The sequence below is a fragment of the Artibeus jamaicensis genome, unplaced genomic scaffold (assembly GCF_021234435.1).
Source record: "Artibeus jamaicensis isolate MK-2021 breed Jamaican fruit bat unplaced genomic scaffold, CSHL_Jam_final contig_387, whole genome shotgun sequence".
NCBI lineage: Eukaryota > Metazoa > Chordata > Mammalia > Chiroptera > Phyllostomidae > Artibeus > Artibeus jamaicensis.
Window position 1 is genome coordinate 6,947,715 of NW_026521812.1, and position 16,367 is coordinate 6,964,081.

Consider the following 16,367-nt stretch of genomic DNA (forward strand, 5'->3'; position numbering starts at 1 on the left):
ATTCTCTTTACTGAACTTCAGTTTCCCCACTTAAAATATGCTGTAATAATACCTGTCGTATGGGGACTCTTGCAGGATAGAATGAGAAATCATCTATCAAATTATGAGTACTATCCTTTTTTTCTTACCTTCCAGTAATATTTAGGAGGAAAGGAAAACTGTGAAATCTTGAAATTATTGAGAAAGTTCTGTGAAAGAAAAGGTAGTAATAATACTTTTTGCAAGCTCAGTGTTTGCTCTTTGACCCCCACCACAACCTTATGACACAGGTTGTATTATTATTCCCATTTTATAGATGAAGAGCCTGAGACACACAGGTAATGTAATTTGCCAAAGGTCACATAGGTAGTAAGTGATGGAGATGAGATTTGCCACCTGTTGTCTGGCTCCATATTCTCAGTCCCTTCACACTGCCCCCTGGAGGCCAGTAACTCTCTCTGGCTGGAAATTCACTTGGGACCCACATTGAATTGTGTCTATTGCTTCTCATTTTTTGTTCTCACAGGAAAAATAATTGTTACAAAAAGTTAAGAAATAACCTCTTTCTCCTACTATGGACTTAAAGGTTTTTTCTTGGAGTTGAGTTTGCTTGAAAAAAATTAGCTGCTCAATTACCCAAAGTGGCGGGTGTTAGGAAGTGCTCTTGGGGCAACGACTCTCAATCATTTTGGTCCCATAACCCCTTTAAGCTCCGAAAAATTACTGAGGACCTCAAAAAGCTTTTGTTTTATCAGTGAGGAAGGATGTTGGTGTTGAGAATACCTACCATGGTTTTCAGTGCTTTGACAAAAACCTCAGATGTGTGGCCTTTGGCCAGGTGTCTCCAAATTCATACTGTTAGGGTGTTGGCTGTTTCCTGGGGGCTTGCAGCTCTCTAAGTCTGAACCAAGAAAGAAGGCATATGAAGATTTTTATAGCAATTAGGAGTTCATGAAAGATTTTGAGGAGGTGAACAAGGCCGGTTCAAAGTGATTTTGGAATGTAAAGACTTTCTTTGGATCTCATGAGTCTCATGGAAGTTGGTCACTGGTCTGGGGTTCTTCAACTATGAAAGAGGAATATGTAGGCCAGGATATAGTTCTTTTGATAAATAAACAATTAAAAAATGGGAGGGAAGCTTTCATTGATGTCAGTTATACCTATAGATATTTACCATATTAGAAATTAAAATTGAGAAATTAAAAGAGTATTTATTATTCCATTTAAAATGCAATAGTGCAGTTAACATTTTTGTGAAAAATAGCCATATTTATGAACAAAAATTACTAAGACATGTGACATGGTTTCATATTCTAGCAGCTTCTCTTATCCACATCTGCATTTTCAGGTGCAATAGCGCAGGTGTCGTACCTCTGGGAAACTCCACTGTACAACTGTGGGAGAAAGAGAGGGAAAAGGTGAATAGTGTCTTAGTGTTGATTATTAAAACAGTTTTTGACCTCTTGGGCTCCTTGAAAGGGCATTGAGTTCCTCCAGTGTTCTTTAGATTATTCTTTGAGATCTGCTACTTTAGGACATGTCTTTTGCAATAGTTTTTAGATTTTGAAGTATTAATGATATGGTGTAAAACTGAGCAAAGCAAAGCAAATAAAATGAAATCAATTGAACATCCTTGGCCATTAAATTAGGGAGTCAAAAGATAAACCCAAAAGATAAAATTGGTAAGATTTTTTAACAAACACAATAGTTATTATTTTAGTAATCAGTAAATACAGTGAAACTGTAATTTGTATTAAATGTTTGTTTTCTTATATTTAAGGTATTTAATATTAAAAGAGGCAGAATAGGTAGTAGATGATATTTGAGAAAGGCAAGAAACAACGAAAATACCACTTACCTGCCTATGATAGCAATATCTCTAAGTCCCAGTTCACTTACTCAGTGGTGAAAGTAGTAATAAAAGCAACCACATAAAAGTGCTTGGGAAATGCCAGGCAATTAAACTGCACAATGGCCCTCTGAATTGGGTTGGTTTCTCCCCTTCCCTCCTCCTTTCCCTCTTCCTCTGTTCCATCCTTCTCTCTCCCCAGCCCATTCTCCATCTCCTCCTCCATCCACTTCTGTTTTGTAGAAAGCATGGTTAATTTAAGCAATTGCTAGACATCACAGAGCTTAGTCATTGGCCAGATGACTGGTAGGCAGTCTGGCTCTTAAGTCCATGCTCTTAAGTGGCCCATCTGGTCTGCCCCTCCGCCATGCTATACAGCCCTCTGTGTCTATTGTATTTGGGTTTTAGTGACAATATTGCTATATTGTATTCAATTATATATATATGGTACTTAATAATAATGTGGGTAAAGAGTACCTGGAACATTGTAAGCACTCTCTTATGGCTACTATTCCTTTTTCTTTTTCTTCTCTTTCACTTTTCCTCCCTCTTCTTTCTCTTCATAGTTTATGCTGGACTCCTAATCACCCTGCTCCTTGAAGGTCAGTTAACTAGAGTTCTTCTTCTCCTTTGGGTTTGCTGTCTCTTTTCTCTTCTTAGCCACTGGTATGAATATGCCCAGGACATGGTCTGGTTCTATTGTTTGTCTGATCTCAGAGACCGACTCCTGAACTCTCCACTGTCTGGGGTACATCATCAGGACAGTATCGTTCTTTGTTCTGGCTGGAGAAATTGTGCCATAGCTTTGGTTGTCACTATTCTATACTTACAATTTTATCTTTCATTAAGAAAAGGTTACTGTACTAATGATATTAGTATATTATGAGTATTTACTTTAGAATGTACTATATTACACCTTTACTATATTAATGGTATTTATTTTAGAATTTCAGAGTGCCAAAAGACAAAACAGGCACCACCAGGATTGGTGACCTAGCACCCCAGGACATGAAGAAAGTTTGCTATTTAGCCCTAATTGAACTGACAGCGCTCTATGATGTACTGGGTGTTGAACTGAAACAGCAAAAAGCTGTGAAAATTAAAACAAAAGGTGAGTTGACATGAAAAACAATTGGATTTACTTTTAAAGTACCAAGCATGAGCCTGACTTTTTAACAGGGTTTTTAGGGGCAAAACATTTATAGAACAAACACTAAGATAACCTGAAGTTTAGATTCTAAACCAATGCCTTCAAAAATTTTGTACCTTGATAAAAATACACTGTCTTCTGGGCTGTAAAAAATAAAGGCACGATCAAATATTCAATTAGCATAGAGGGAATTTAGAAGGAAATTCTGAGTCAAGAAATCTTAACTCACATGCTTACTCCTTTAAAACTGTACATTAAAAATAATGCATTTGTGCCCTGGCTGGTGTGGCTCAGTGGACTGAGTGCCGACCTGTGAACCAAAGGGTCCCTGGTTTGATTCCCAGTCAGGGCACATGCCTGAGTTGCAGGCCAGGTCCCCAGTAGGGGGTGCAGAAGAAGCAACCACACATTGATGTTTCTCGCCCTCTCTTTCTCTCTCCTTTCCCCTCTCTCTGAAAATAAGTAAATAAAATCTTTTAAAAAATAGTGCATTTGTTACATATGTTTATTTCCAAAATGAGATCTTGAAAAATGGTTGATCCCGATCAATTACTTTTGCTTATTTATTTGAGGGAAAATACATAGGATAGTTAGTAATCCTTTTGTTCATTAACATTCAACTTCTAAATATTTTGCAAACACATTCTTCACTCTTTTAATAAAATTATGCCAGTGTGGCACATAACACTGCTAAATTGTATTTGCAATGTTTATGTGTAGTTTTCCTTTTGTAAGCAGCTTTACCCATTTTATAAAGTTACTATATATTTTTTATAATGTAATACGAGAACAGGCAGCTTCTCGGTTTTTGTTTTTCTATGACATTATTGGTCTGGAAATCCAGATAATTCTCTGTTGTCAAAGCTTTACTGTGTAGGAATTTCAGACCTCTTGTTTAACCTTAATGGTGTTTCCTAAGGAGAAACCAAGAAAGAATGAGGATTGTTGAGTTGCTATGGTAACATTAGCGAAGACAAGTATTCACCTGATTTAAGTTTTGGAGGAAGTGTCTCTGTAGGGCTGAAGTGTGCCTTCCCTTCAGGCCCTCTTCCATGCTGGGCCCCAGAAGACCTCATTCTGTGCTCATTTCCTTTGAGTATTTTAGCTTAAATCTTGGAAAGGTGAATTTCTGAGTAAAATGATGTTTCTGGTTTTCTGCAAGTCCGTTGTGGGTAATGAAGACATCAGATGTTTCTTTAGAAGTTTATCACAAAGCCTTCTCCAAATATAAAGCAAAAATATAATTTAAATATCTGTGCTCGAGACTTTAAATTTGGCTTGAAGAGGGATTTTTTTCATGTTTTAGAATTGCATCTTAGCACTAGTAAGCCAATATTAAGAGAAGTATTGTCATTCTTATTAAGAGTCTCACTATTAATAGATTTTCTTTCCATCTTTTTAAGTATTTTTATATCTTATCTAAGGTAGCTTATAAGGTATAAGATACCTTATAAACTAGACTTGAATATTCTTGAAGATTACATTGCTTTCTTAACATTTAAACTGCAAGTTATTTACTGGATTACTGACATCCTCTTGAATGGCATCTCTACCAAGTGTCATAGTGTGCGAAGTCTGGGCTCATACCTCAAAGATCAAATGACTTATCTCTCCCCGGGATGATGTGTGTTACACCTCTGTGCTAGCTGTTCACTCACTCAGTCATGGGGGCGGGATGGGAGGCACTGGGTACAAGCTATACTCATGCCAGACTTAAGGCTTATGATTTTAATTTAGATAAATTAGAAATTATTGTCTGTCCTTTCTGGAGTTATTCCCAAATCGATAAAACTACAAATTTAAATTTAAGAACACTAAGTATCTACAGTGTTTTCTAAAAGAAAAACTTTTGTAGAACAAGGTCATACTGTTAGCTGACTCCTCAAAGGGCAAGTATTTATGTTTGGCTGTATTGTAGAATGTTAAATGTCAATTAAATAGGTAAGAGATGAGTGATATTTACTTGAAGCCAACACTTTTAATTTGACTGCAAATTTTTGCATATTTATGTACTTTCACACAAATTTAAAAAAATAAGTACTCTTATTTCTCTTATGTATCCATTTATACTTTTCTAGTTATTTCAGGGAGATTATTTCCAATTATTTGTCCCGTTATCTTTCTGCTAGATTGCTCTGTAGGGTGAGGGCAGGATTTTCCTATTGGGGTGTATATGCCTAATGACTAGACAGTGTCATTCACGTAGTAGGGGCTCAGTAATTAATCTGATTGAATGATGACACCAGGAATCCATGCCTGTACATTTTGCATTCATATTTTATGGATTGATTGAAATGAAGAAATTTTATTTTACTTTTTATTGCAGATTCTGGCCTTTTTTGTGTTCCATTAACAGTACTGTTAGAATTTGATCAGAGAAAAGTACCAGGAACTCGAATACCCTTGATATTTCAAAAAGTAAGTAGGCCTGAATGGGTCAGCAAGGAGAGAGCATACTTCAACTAATAGTGTTTTTATTTTTTGTTTTACACTCATATTATTATAATATAGTTTTCCAATTGACGTGCTTTTTTATTTTGTACTTTGATTTTCTATTCAGGAAACAAATTTGTTTCAAGGGCTCATAATTTTTATTTCATGGTGGTGCTTTCTGTGTGATTACTGTAACAGTGATTACCTGGCATCATTTTCCTGTCTTCTATTAGCTGGCTTTGTGTAATTGAGATTTCAATTCTATAATACATAGAAATGGAAACTGCTTATAAATTTCTTGGGAATTGAATCCTCATGAATATTTCATGCCTGTGTGTATTTCCCAAGCTTTCTTATTTACAGTGAGGATGTCCAATTTAATTTACCAGTGTCTACTTCCAAACTAGGCAAAGAAACCATAAAGTAGAATCAGAAAATGATTGCTAAACTGTCAAGTCACTTGTGTATTCAACACTCAATTATTCATAAGGGCATTATCTATGGCACTATAAGAATTTCAGTCTAACCTCTGAGCCATCAGTATTCAGAAACACAGATTACATATGATAAAAGCCAGGGAATGCACAATGAGGAAGGCAGGTCAAATCACTTATGGACAACCCAAGCTATAGATTCTTTGCAACACCTGAGATATATCACAATTTCAGGAATTTCTGGCAATAGCAAGAGTGGCAGTAGGAACCTTGACAATTAATTGACTCAATATACTCATCGATACTAAAGCTCAGTCGACTTGGCACTTACTCTTCTTGTCACTCATTCTTCTGCTATGCCAAGCCAGGTGTTTACCTGTCTTGCCTACTAACCTCTGGTTCCTTTATTCTTCATGTTCTCTATTACATCCAGACCTGTCTCTCAGTGTTTCTCCTGATGAACGTTGCTCTGCAGAGTTAGTCCTGCTCATTAACCTGTTAGCCACTGCCAGTAGAACTTGTATCTGTTTAAATAGCTGTCCACAGTGCCAGTGATTAACAGAGAGGTGCTAACAAGTATAGGCCATCTATTCAAATTCTTTTAATGTTAATAAAAGGTGCCAGTTACTCTACACAGATGATTGTACAAAGAAGCCAGGATCTCAACACCATTCCTTCTAAAAATTATATGTGTATGTGTGTGTATGAATATATATGAGAGAGAGAGTTATTTTTAAAAATTGGCTTATTCAAGTGTATGTAGAGCAGGCCAGCCAACTGGAAACTTGGGCAGGAGTCGATGTTGCAGTCTTGAATCCACAGACTGCCAGTTGAAATCACAGGCAGGGTTCCTGTGTCGCTGTCTGGAGGCAGACATACTTTTCCTTTAGGGAACCTTGGTCTTTGCTCTTATGGCCTTCAGGACTACATGAGACCCATTCACATTATGGAGAGTAATCTGCTTTACTCAGACTCTACTAATTTAAATGTTAATTACAGGTAAAACAAAAAAACAAACAAAAACTTCACAACAGCATCTAGACTACTGCTTGACCAAACAACTGGGCATAGTAGCCAAGTTGACAACATTGAATTTACCGTCATACTCATGAAGGGTAAAGTTCTGTCCCCACGAAGGTTCAGCGATACCTCCTGACCGGGTTCAGGATTGCATCCAGTCCCTTGTCATTTTCTCTTGAAGTTGTTTTCTTATGTATTTAGTTATTTTACATTTGTGGTTTCTTCTGGAGACTATGGCTGCCCACCAGATATTAGATAACAGCCCTGAAATATTTTGGTTCATTTAAAAAGTAAAAGGGCATAGAAAGAGCTTACTATTAGATAGACACTTATCTGTTTGCATCCTCTCTGAATTATAAACAAAGACAATCACAGCGATTTATCATAAAAATATTTTTTGATTGATAAGCTAAAAAACTGGAACCCAGTGATTTGCAAAAAAGATTTGTTAGTAATCATTAATCATATTTTCTTAATTATTGAGATGCATACCCAAAAATGGCTTTAACAAAACATATCTGTGAACTGTATCTTTCTTTTTTTTCATCTTCAGAGGCACATTGTTTAAATCATATTTTCAAACAGATTTGGGGAAATAGAAATATTCTTAATTTTTATCTATGAAAAATTTTGCTTAACAGCAAATTCTTTTCTCACTGTCAAACTAATCAGCCATATCAAACATACTTTGTGTCAAAAAGTCTGACTTCATTTTCAATTTGTTTTTTAATTCGTAGAAGTATGTTGTATATATTTTGGGATATACAATGAAAATTGCTGGTAAATGCAGAATGTATCCTGAAAAATAAATTACTAAAAGCATCTTGAATAAAATATATAAATCAATATATTTTTCATCTCTCTATTTTGTCTTGGAAATGAAAGAAAAGCTGCAAAGTATGATTATGTTTTGATAATACAATGTAATACAGAGCTAAAAATGTGTTATTTTCAAAGTAAAAAATATGAGAAAACACATGACATCCCTTCAGACAATATACCTGTATACATACCTCAGTTAAGTGCTAGTATTCAGCTTTAGAGAATAATAAAAATGACTCAACTATAAAAATTCAGAAATTACTCTCATTCAGTTATTTAGAAATCATGGTCAATTTTTTCTTTGTATTCAATGAAAGCAAAACGTGTGTGCTGCTACAAACTAATTTGCTCCAGCAGTTAGCACATAATTTTATCCTTTGTTAATAGAACATTTTAAACATTTTATAAGATTAAATAAAAGAAAATTGCTTATATGTTAAATAATTTTTGCATGGTATTATTTGATAAATTTGGTTTTAAATACTTTATTGAATAATGCCCATCTAATGTAAAATAATTACGTAAAGTATTTTGATGCAGGTTTTTCCCAGTGTAATTTGAAAAATAGTGTCTTGGAAAATATTTCAGTTGAATTTCAGAAACTCATGTACTGCATTGACTGGTTGGTTAAAACTGCTTCTCTTTTCAGTGTGATAATAGATCCTTGGGAAAATTTTGAAACTACTCTTTGCTTTATTTTTACCTGACTCCCTCAAGATCAGTTCATTCTTTGGCCATAATCTAAGGATAGAAGAGGTGAGGTCATTAAAGAAAAATTTCCAGCTTGCCCAGTGTCTATACGCTCTACAATACAGCTGACTTCAGAACATCCAGACAAAGGCCAAAAGACCTCATTTATGATGCCATGCTTTGCTCCTGAGACACTTTTATAACTAAGGGGAAAACAGTACGCTTTATATAGTTTGTAGAGCCTTGGTTAATCATTAAAGGAGGTTTCTTTGAAAAAAATAATTGCAATTTTAGATTCTTGGCATGCTGTACGATTTTACGCCTTAGGGTGTTTGGAGAGTACTGTTGAAGGCTTAGTGATGAGTGAGGAGTATGTCTGCTTTTTATAAAGCCAGAGAAGGCCATTGTGAAAAGAGGGTGCGTGGTAGGAAGGAAAACCTATGTGACATGAGTAAGTACCTTATATTGAAACTGAGGAACATGGAAATTGATTTCCTTAAAATAGCAGAGGGCCCCTATAAAGTCTTTGTGTACTGCCTAGGGAATGTGTGTTACAGTTGGAAGATGACTCTGCCAAGAAACCAACCACTCTCTTCCGATCTTCCTAGACTCTAACAGTACGCTGTTGCAATGTCTTCACTTACCTCATTCTTGTGGGTTTCTGCCTTATTTAAAAAAAAAAACTTTGTTATTTTAATGGGGTCCTGGAGGTAGAAAGATCTGCATGAATTAATAGGGCATCAGGTATGATTTAGAAGTCTTAAACGAGAACTGTTTTTTATTTACATTTACCACCAAAACTTGCTTAAACACTTTAAAATGAGTATTCATAGTTTTTTTAAATTTCATATCATAAATAATTGTTTCTTTGAACAAATTAAAAATGTGATGTGAATGTGCAAATACTAGAATGTCGTATGATTTATTTGATTGTGGAATGCTATGTTTTGGGAAAAGCAAAAGAAGTGGGTGGTTTTAGTTGCTTTTAAACAATGAGCATTTTTAGTTTCTGTTTGTTTGGAGTTCCACAGCTGCTGTGAGAAATTATATACTTCTGTTACAAAGGAGAATGAGATCCAACTTTTTCTAAATTCTAAATTATAACTAAAGTTTTGGCAACTACTGGTTAAAGCATAGAGGTAGTGCAATTGCATTCAAAACTTATAAAATTTAGTGTATGTGTCATAGCAGTCAGTTCTCACTGATTTGTATGTGAAACAGATGTTAAAGTTGGAATTGTATCTGTTAACAAATACCAAAATCAGAACGTTCTTTTGTTTATACACAGCTGATTTCTCGAATTGAAGAGGGAGGTTTGGAAACTGAAGGCCTCTTACGAATACCTGGAGCCGCTGTTAGGATCAAGGTAACCCCTTGGTTCTACTGATGTAAAACTTTATTATTTAATTGCACTTTTGTATTTTTAAAAGCTAACTTGCCCTTCCACCCCCTTCCCCCATTGTTAGTGGATTAAAGGTAGCAATAAAACCTCTTGACATTCAGCTTGTATTTAGTTTTTCTGTAGTCTCTTCTAAATTGTATTGTTTTGATTTTTTTGAAAATCACCACATTACCTATAATAATACTATGATAAACAAAGTATTATCACAGGGGCAGGTGATCTATGCAAACATAACGTAGAAACAAAAGTCAACAGGCAAAAGACAAGAGTAGTTTCATCCTTCTAATGAGAAGAGAACATGATGAGTCAAAATATTAATAGGGGGCTGGTGATAGATTTAGTCAGCATGAATAATAGCAGTTGAGTTTTTTTAAGAGGTAGGATGATAAACTCCATTAGCTGAGCAGAGTAGGAGACTTGACATAATTCGTTTTAGTGAGCTGCCAAAATGAGACTTTGTCTCCGCCACTTTCCTGACTTGCACAGTTCCCTGTCTCACTGGGTTCAGGGCAGCCTGAGTCTGGCTTGCGAAAGAGGTCAGAGGTCCTGGATGGAACTCCTCTCTTCCTTCCCCCGCTTTCTGTTCTCTCAATAGGCACTTCCTTCTCACTACCCTAGGATCTGGTGTTTGCTCCTCCCTTTTCTCTCTGTCACCCGACTCCTGATCCAAGGAATAAAATATCCAATGTGTGCATGGTCAAGGTGCAACTATCCCACAGATGATGCGTGATTCATATGCCTCTCAGGGAATTTGCACTTTATGGAGCTTCTTGGAAATGTAGCTTTGTCTGGAAACTTCATCTAGGAAAGTGTTGATTAGCAGTCATTAACAATCTTCTTTACCTTAGCCTCCAAATTCATCTATAGCTCTAAACTGAGATAGTACAAGTCACTGCCCACATTCAATATATTGTGTTCCTGAGTTTGCAAATCCAAGAGAAATTGGGTAGAAGGAAGAGATTTTCTCTGTCTGTTGCCTTAAGACCTATCCCATATGACATCTTTAGAGCTGGATCAGGAAGAAATGACTCTTGGGGGGTGCATACCCTCCTTGCCTGGGGCTGTGGCTGTGGAGCTGCCAGGAGTGGAATTTCTATTGATAAGCCCCACATTCCCATCACCTGCTTATTTTGATCAGCTCCCTCAATTTAGGAGGCTAGTTTCGGCCTACTTGGCTCTTACTGCATCGCAATCTCAGTTTAATCGGATTCAAGTAACCTGATATATCCTGCTCACAAATTTCATTCAGCCCGTGTCCCCTGGGTTTGGTGTCTGGTGCACAGAGGTCTTGAAACTGTTCTGGTGCTCTGTGAGTTTGATAAGTTGCCATTGTCTCCGTTCGTTTGCAAACACCTACGGCGGTTTCACCACTAGTCAATCATGGACGTGGTATGTGATTCTGAGATAAGTTCTGTTGGAGAAGTACATTCTTGTACAGAGACAGACTCAGAAACAGGTAATGCGATTTCATATTACCCCTATCAGCAAGAATAATTCTCAGTTCACTGTTCACAGCATTCATTAGCAGAATGTAATGGCCAACTCACTAGTCATAAGCACATTTCCTTAAGTACACAAGAGCAGATACAGAGTGTATTTTATAAATATTTTGACTGGGTTGCTGGCAGAAAGATGAGTTCAACTAAATGTAGTTCCTAAGAAGGTCAGTGAAGTGAGCTCAGCCAGCTCTTCTATTCAACTCAGCCGGGCGTCACATACCAAATTATGCAGTAGTTGGTCCTTTATAAATAAATAATATGTAAAACTTCTGGTTGTCTTTCTCCCCTGCCCATTCACGTTTCTTACACTCTTCTCCCTCCTGTGTCTCTCTCCCCAACCCCTCTTCTTTCACTCACCTTTCCCCCGCACCTCTCTTTCTCTTGCTCCCCATTTTTAGGTCTATATATTCACCAGTTACAGAAATAATTGGGGTAAAGAAGGGAGTTGGATTGGAAAGAGCAAGTGTAATAAATCTACCTTATGAAAAGAACAAAGGACTAATTTGGGATAACAGTTTCAAATAAGAGAAGAAAGCGACAGGGCCTTGGAAAGATTTCTGACAGAATGGGATTTACACCCCAGTAAGAAAGCACATAGAAAATAGTAATTGTGAAACTAAAGAGATTTATTAATAATAATTTGTCTGGCAAATCTCGTAGAGTCCTTGAGGTAAGCAAACTAGGTAGTTCTCACTCTATACGGATCAAATCGTGTTCTGCAGCCGGCAGCAGGAGGGCTGCGTGACTTGGGGCTCCTGCGTGGAAGGCAGGTGTATCGATGTCTTTCGTGCCTCATTAGCTGTAGGGTTTGGTTTTCCCCTCCCAGGGGTGACTAATCAGAGTAGTCTTCTGCTTTAGGCCCAGGGATGGATCGTGCCTTTTGCTATGGAATGTACTGCTCAACAACTTAAAATATACACTGTTTTTTTAAAAATGATTCTTTTATTTTAACAAAAAATTATAGCATCTAAATAAACCCCCTAATATAAAGATGATTTTAACTGATCTTTCAATTAAAACTTTAACTGTTTAAGGTTTGATTTGTGTCCAGAAAAATATGTAAAGTTTCTGAATTTGGGCGGGCTTAGGTATCGTTTCCATTTGGTGAAGCACTCCGGGGTGAGGGAAGTGGCACTTTGCCGCGTGACAGAGAAGTGTTGGCCTTTAGTGCTTTCAGATGTCTTTCTAAAAAGTAGAATCACTTGTAAAGTGGGAAGTGGATCACGTTCTCAGCAGGAAAAAAAAAAGAATGCACTTACTGGTAGCCTTTTTATTTTTCTTTTGCCTTTCAGAATCTTTGCCAAGAACTAGAAGCAAAGTTTAATGAAGGGGCTTTTAATTGGGAAAGTGTCAAGCAGCATGACGCGGCCAGCCTGCTGAAGCTCTTCATCCGGGAGCTGCCCCAGCCACTGCTCAGTGTAGAGTACCTCCAAGCTTTTCAGGCCGTCCAAAGTAAGTCCTGTCCCTCCTCGAGGCAATCTCTGTGCTTCTGCCATCCCTGTTCATTGTTTTAACAACATTTTGAATCATAAGGAATGTTACCAGATATATTTGGGTATACATATTGACTCACTGATGTCAACGGGCGCCACACGATCCCCTTCTCCTTTATAAATACACATCTCGGAGTAAATAGAAAACAGAATGTTCTCTTTGGGTACAAATGAATTACATGCGCTTTAAGCAATACAATATATTTTCATGTTAAAACTTGGAAGCTTCACATTTCTCTTATAATAGAATGAGTCATGTAAGATCTCTGATACAGTTTCTCTGCCAAGTGTTAAAAGCAACATTTACTGGAGAAGCTGTGGATTAACAGTTATCATAAAAGCATGAGGAGATGGGGCAGCATCTGTGGTTATTTTCTGAAAAATTAACTTTCTGAAATGGTCCTGCAGAAACATGGAACAAATCATGTGACTGCCTCATTGGTGGACGGCAAGAGACTTCTTAAATCTTGCCATTTTGTACTCTTGGGCAAGCTCCAAATTAATGTTTCAGATAGTCCTCAATTCCTTTGTACTGAACACAGGGATCATGTGAGATTTATGTACTGGCATAATTATGCCTTATAGTCCCTAGAGACCAGCAGAAAATGAAAGATGTCACATTCTGGTGACCACATGTTTCACTTCCAAATTGGGATGCATTTGAGAGTACAAGGGGGCCACTCCTAATGATTAAGGTGAACTGCGGTGTCAACCAGAACCATTCCAGGCTGTTCCTTTTTAAATTTTATGGAGGTACAATTGATATGCAACCCCATATTAGTTTTAGGTATCCTAGGTAATGATTCGATATTTGTAAATGTTGTGAAAGATCACTGTAAGTCTAATTAATACCCATCACCATACCTAGCGATGGACATTTTTTTCTTGTGATGAGAACCTTTTAGATCTACTCTATTATCTTCCAAATATGTGACGTAGCATTATGAACTATAGCCACCATGTGCTGTGCTGCCTCCCTGTGGTTGATTTGTGCATGACTGGAAGTTTGCACCTCTGGAGCCCCTTCACGTGTTGCCCCTGCCCCAGCAAAACCCACCAATCTCTTCTCTGTACCTATGAGCTTGGCTTAAAAAAAAATGTATCATATATAGGAAAAATCATACGTTACTTGTCTTTCTTTGACTTATTCCACTTAGCCTACTGCCCTCTAGGTCCACCCATGCTGTGCAAATGGTGAGGTGTCAGTTTTTAATGACTGCATAATATTCCACGTGTGCCCAGCTAGTCTTAATGCCTGTCACAGGGCGGGGATTCCTGTGGGTCATAGCTAACATTTCTTCAGAACTCTCAGGGCAGATGTGACTGAAATCATCTGCTGCAAATGTTTCTTAACGGTTGAGTTGTGCTATTTTACACACATCCTTTGGGTGTGGATTAAAGGACCAAATTTATCCCTGAAAAACAAATGCCAGAATGGCTCCAAATATCCGTAAGTGTTAAGCGGCATATAGGCTACTGAAAATGATAAGTGATAAATACCTCTTCCACTCTTTCACTGCTGGTTGGTTCCCTGATTCATTCCACAACTGTTTATTGAACACCCGGCCTGCTCCGGGCTTTGTGTTCCTTATTCCTGTGGGAACCCATGGACTTTCACCACTGATTTATGTGCTCACCATGAAAAGAGACAGGCTTGACTGTTACAGGTTCGCCTTGACAGCATAGGCCTTTTTATGGGGGGATAATGCCCATGCAGCACGTGAAATGATCGTCCACGCACTGTTGTGTGGCAGCAAACACCAGGCCGCGGGGCACGTGATCACGTGGGAACTGAGCATTCTGAGAGGGAAACCGAGGCAGCAGCTGCTTCCCCTGATCACCCGCAAACACTCTCGCGGCAGGGCTTGCTGCTTAGTCACCGTCTTACATTTCACAAGGACGTTTACGTCAAATAACTTCTTTCTCACAAAATGAAAGAAAGAAAATAATGGAAAATGTTCAGTAAAGAAAAGAGTTCCGATTTGTTTAATCTGTCTGCAGATCTTCCAACCAAGAAGCAACAGCTACAGGCTTTGAACCTCCTTGTCATCCTCCTGCCCGCCGCGAACCGAGACACGCTGAAGGTCAGCGGCCCATTTCCCTTCCTTATCCCTCCGTGTGGAGCAGGGAACAGAGTCACTTTTCATTGCGTGTGTCAAAGCAGTACGCTATTGTCATGGAAGTAGTCGTAGTAATCCGTAAAGAAAGGGCCTGTTTTAAGAGATGGTGAAAGTCTTACTCTGTATTCACTCATATACTAGGTTAGTCACGATAATGGTATTTTGTGTTTTAATTTTTACTATACCGTTTCTTGTACCAAAACAGATGATTTGAGGTTCATTTGTTAATAGGAACAGGGGATTTTTCTACTGTTTTCCCTTCTTTCTGCTTTTCTGCATTTTCCAAGTTTTGTTTAATGAATATGTATTAATAACGTGAAAAACGAATGTTTGCAGAGAAACTTCTGAGTCATCTCATAAAACCCACTATTCATTAAATGTTACATTTGTTTGGAATTTGGAATAAGTCATCATGTTGATTTTCAAAATGTTTGGTTAGCCAAAAGATAGACCAACTCAAAGAAATTTTACCTACTTCTCTAAGGGCTTACCCTGCATTGCTGATTTATATCATGATTTCAAAGTGTTTTGGTGTAATATTATATGGTTTAACACCATTTGTTATAAGTGTTATCATAGTCTTTTATAATAATCAGTGGGTTGCTCCACATTGATTTATTTTCCCGAATGACGAGAGTTCATAGATTTATGATTTAGTTATAAACTTCTTAAAACAAAAGGAGAACAACTTTAAAAGTATAATTTAGAAAATTTACCTTAAGTTTCACTGTTGCCTTAAGAAGATTTTTTTTTATACAGTTAAGAGGGGGACCCTGACCCTTTTACTCCCTATATTTCTTTCTATTTAAGAAGAAATATTGTGTCAAGAAACAAAAACACTATTTGGTAAATCTGGGAAATTTTTTCCTGTATCTCATTAAGATTTCTTGACTTGAAACTAGGTGAGTGGCACTTTTGTGATGCCCATGGAAAGAACACTAGCAGTCCATTTATCTGGATGAAAGCCGTTGATGGGGATTACGGTGTAAAAACACTGCATTGCCACAGGAGACCTTCCGAAGAGTTATCCTTGGAAGAGTTAGTTTTGTGGGGGTATCATTGGGCAACTTGCTTGACCAGGGATTTTTTTTTTTTAACCTTGGAATATTGTGCATTTGGGTCAATGATCATACCTTTCTTTAACTTGTAAGAATAACAAAGACTTGTGTTAAGATATCAACAATGAATCCATATAAATGTAATAATTGGCATTTACCCTTTTTATAGTTTTTTGTGAAACATTAAGTGTATGGGGTAACATTAGCTAATGAACATTATATAAATTTCAGGTGTACAACTTCATAACACATATCTCTATGCTCTGTGTGTGCTCATCTCCTGATGTCCAGTCTCCTTCCATCACCATGTATTTGACCCCTTGTACCCTCTTCATCCTCCCCCACCCTCTTCCCCTCTGGTAGCCACCATTCTGTTGTCTATGAGTTTATTCAGTTTTGTTTGTTCATCTGTTGCTTT

At 37.3% G+C, this 16,367-nt stretch overlaps 1 protein-coding gene across 4 annotated transcripts in view; it reads left to right on the forward strand.

Moving 5' to 3' along the window:
- Positions 1-16,367, forward strand: part of ARHGAP18 (Rho GTPase activating protein 18) — a 120,347-nt gene that overhangs the window by 80,312 nt on the left and 23,668 nt on the right. For all 4 annotated transcript variants that reach the window (XM_037147894.2, XM_037147895.2, XM_037147896.2 and 1 more), the window contains 5 exons: positions 2,774-2,939; positions 5,305-5,396; positions 9,666-9,743; positions 12,571-12,730; positions 14,773-14,855. In XM_037147894.2, the coding sequence (XP_037003789.2) occupies positions 2,774-2,939; positions 5,305-5,396; positions 9,666-9,743; positions 12,571-12,730; positions 14,773-14,855 (579 nt within the window). The remainder of the gene's footprint in view (positions 1-2,773; positions 2,940-5,304; positions 5,397-9,665; positions 9,744-12,570; positions 12,731-14,772; positions 14,856-16,367) is intronic.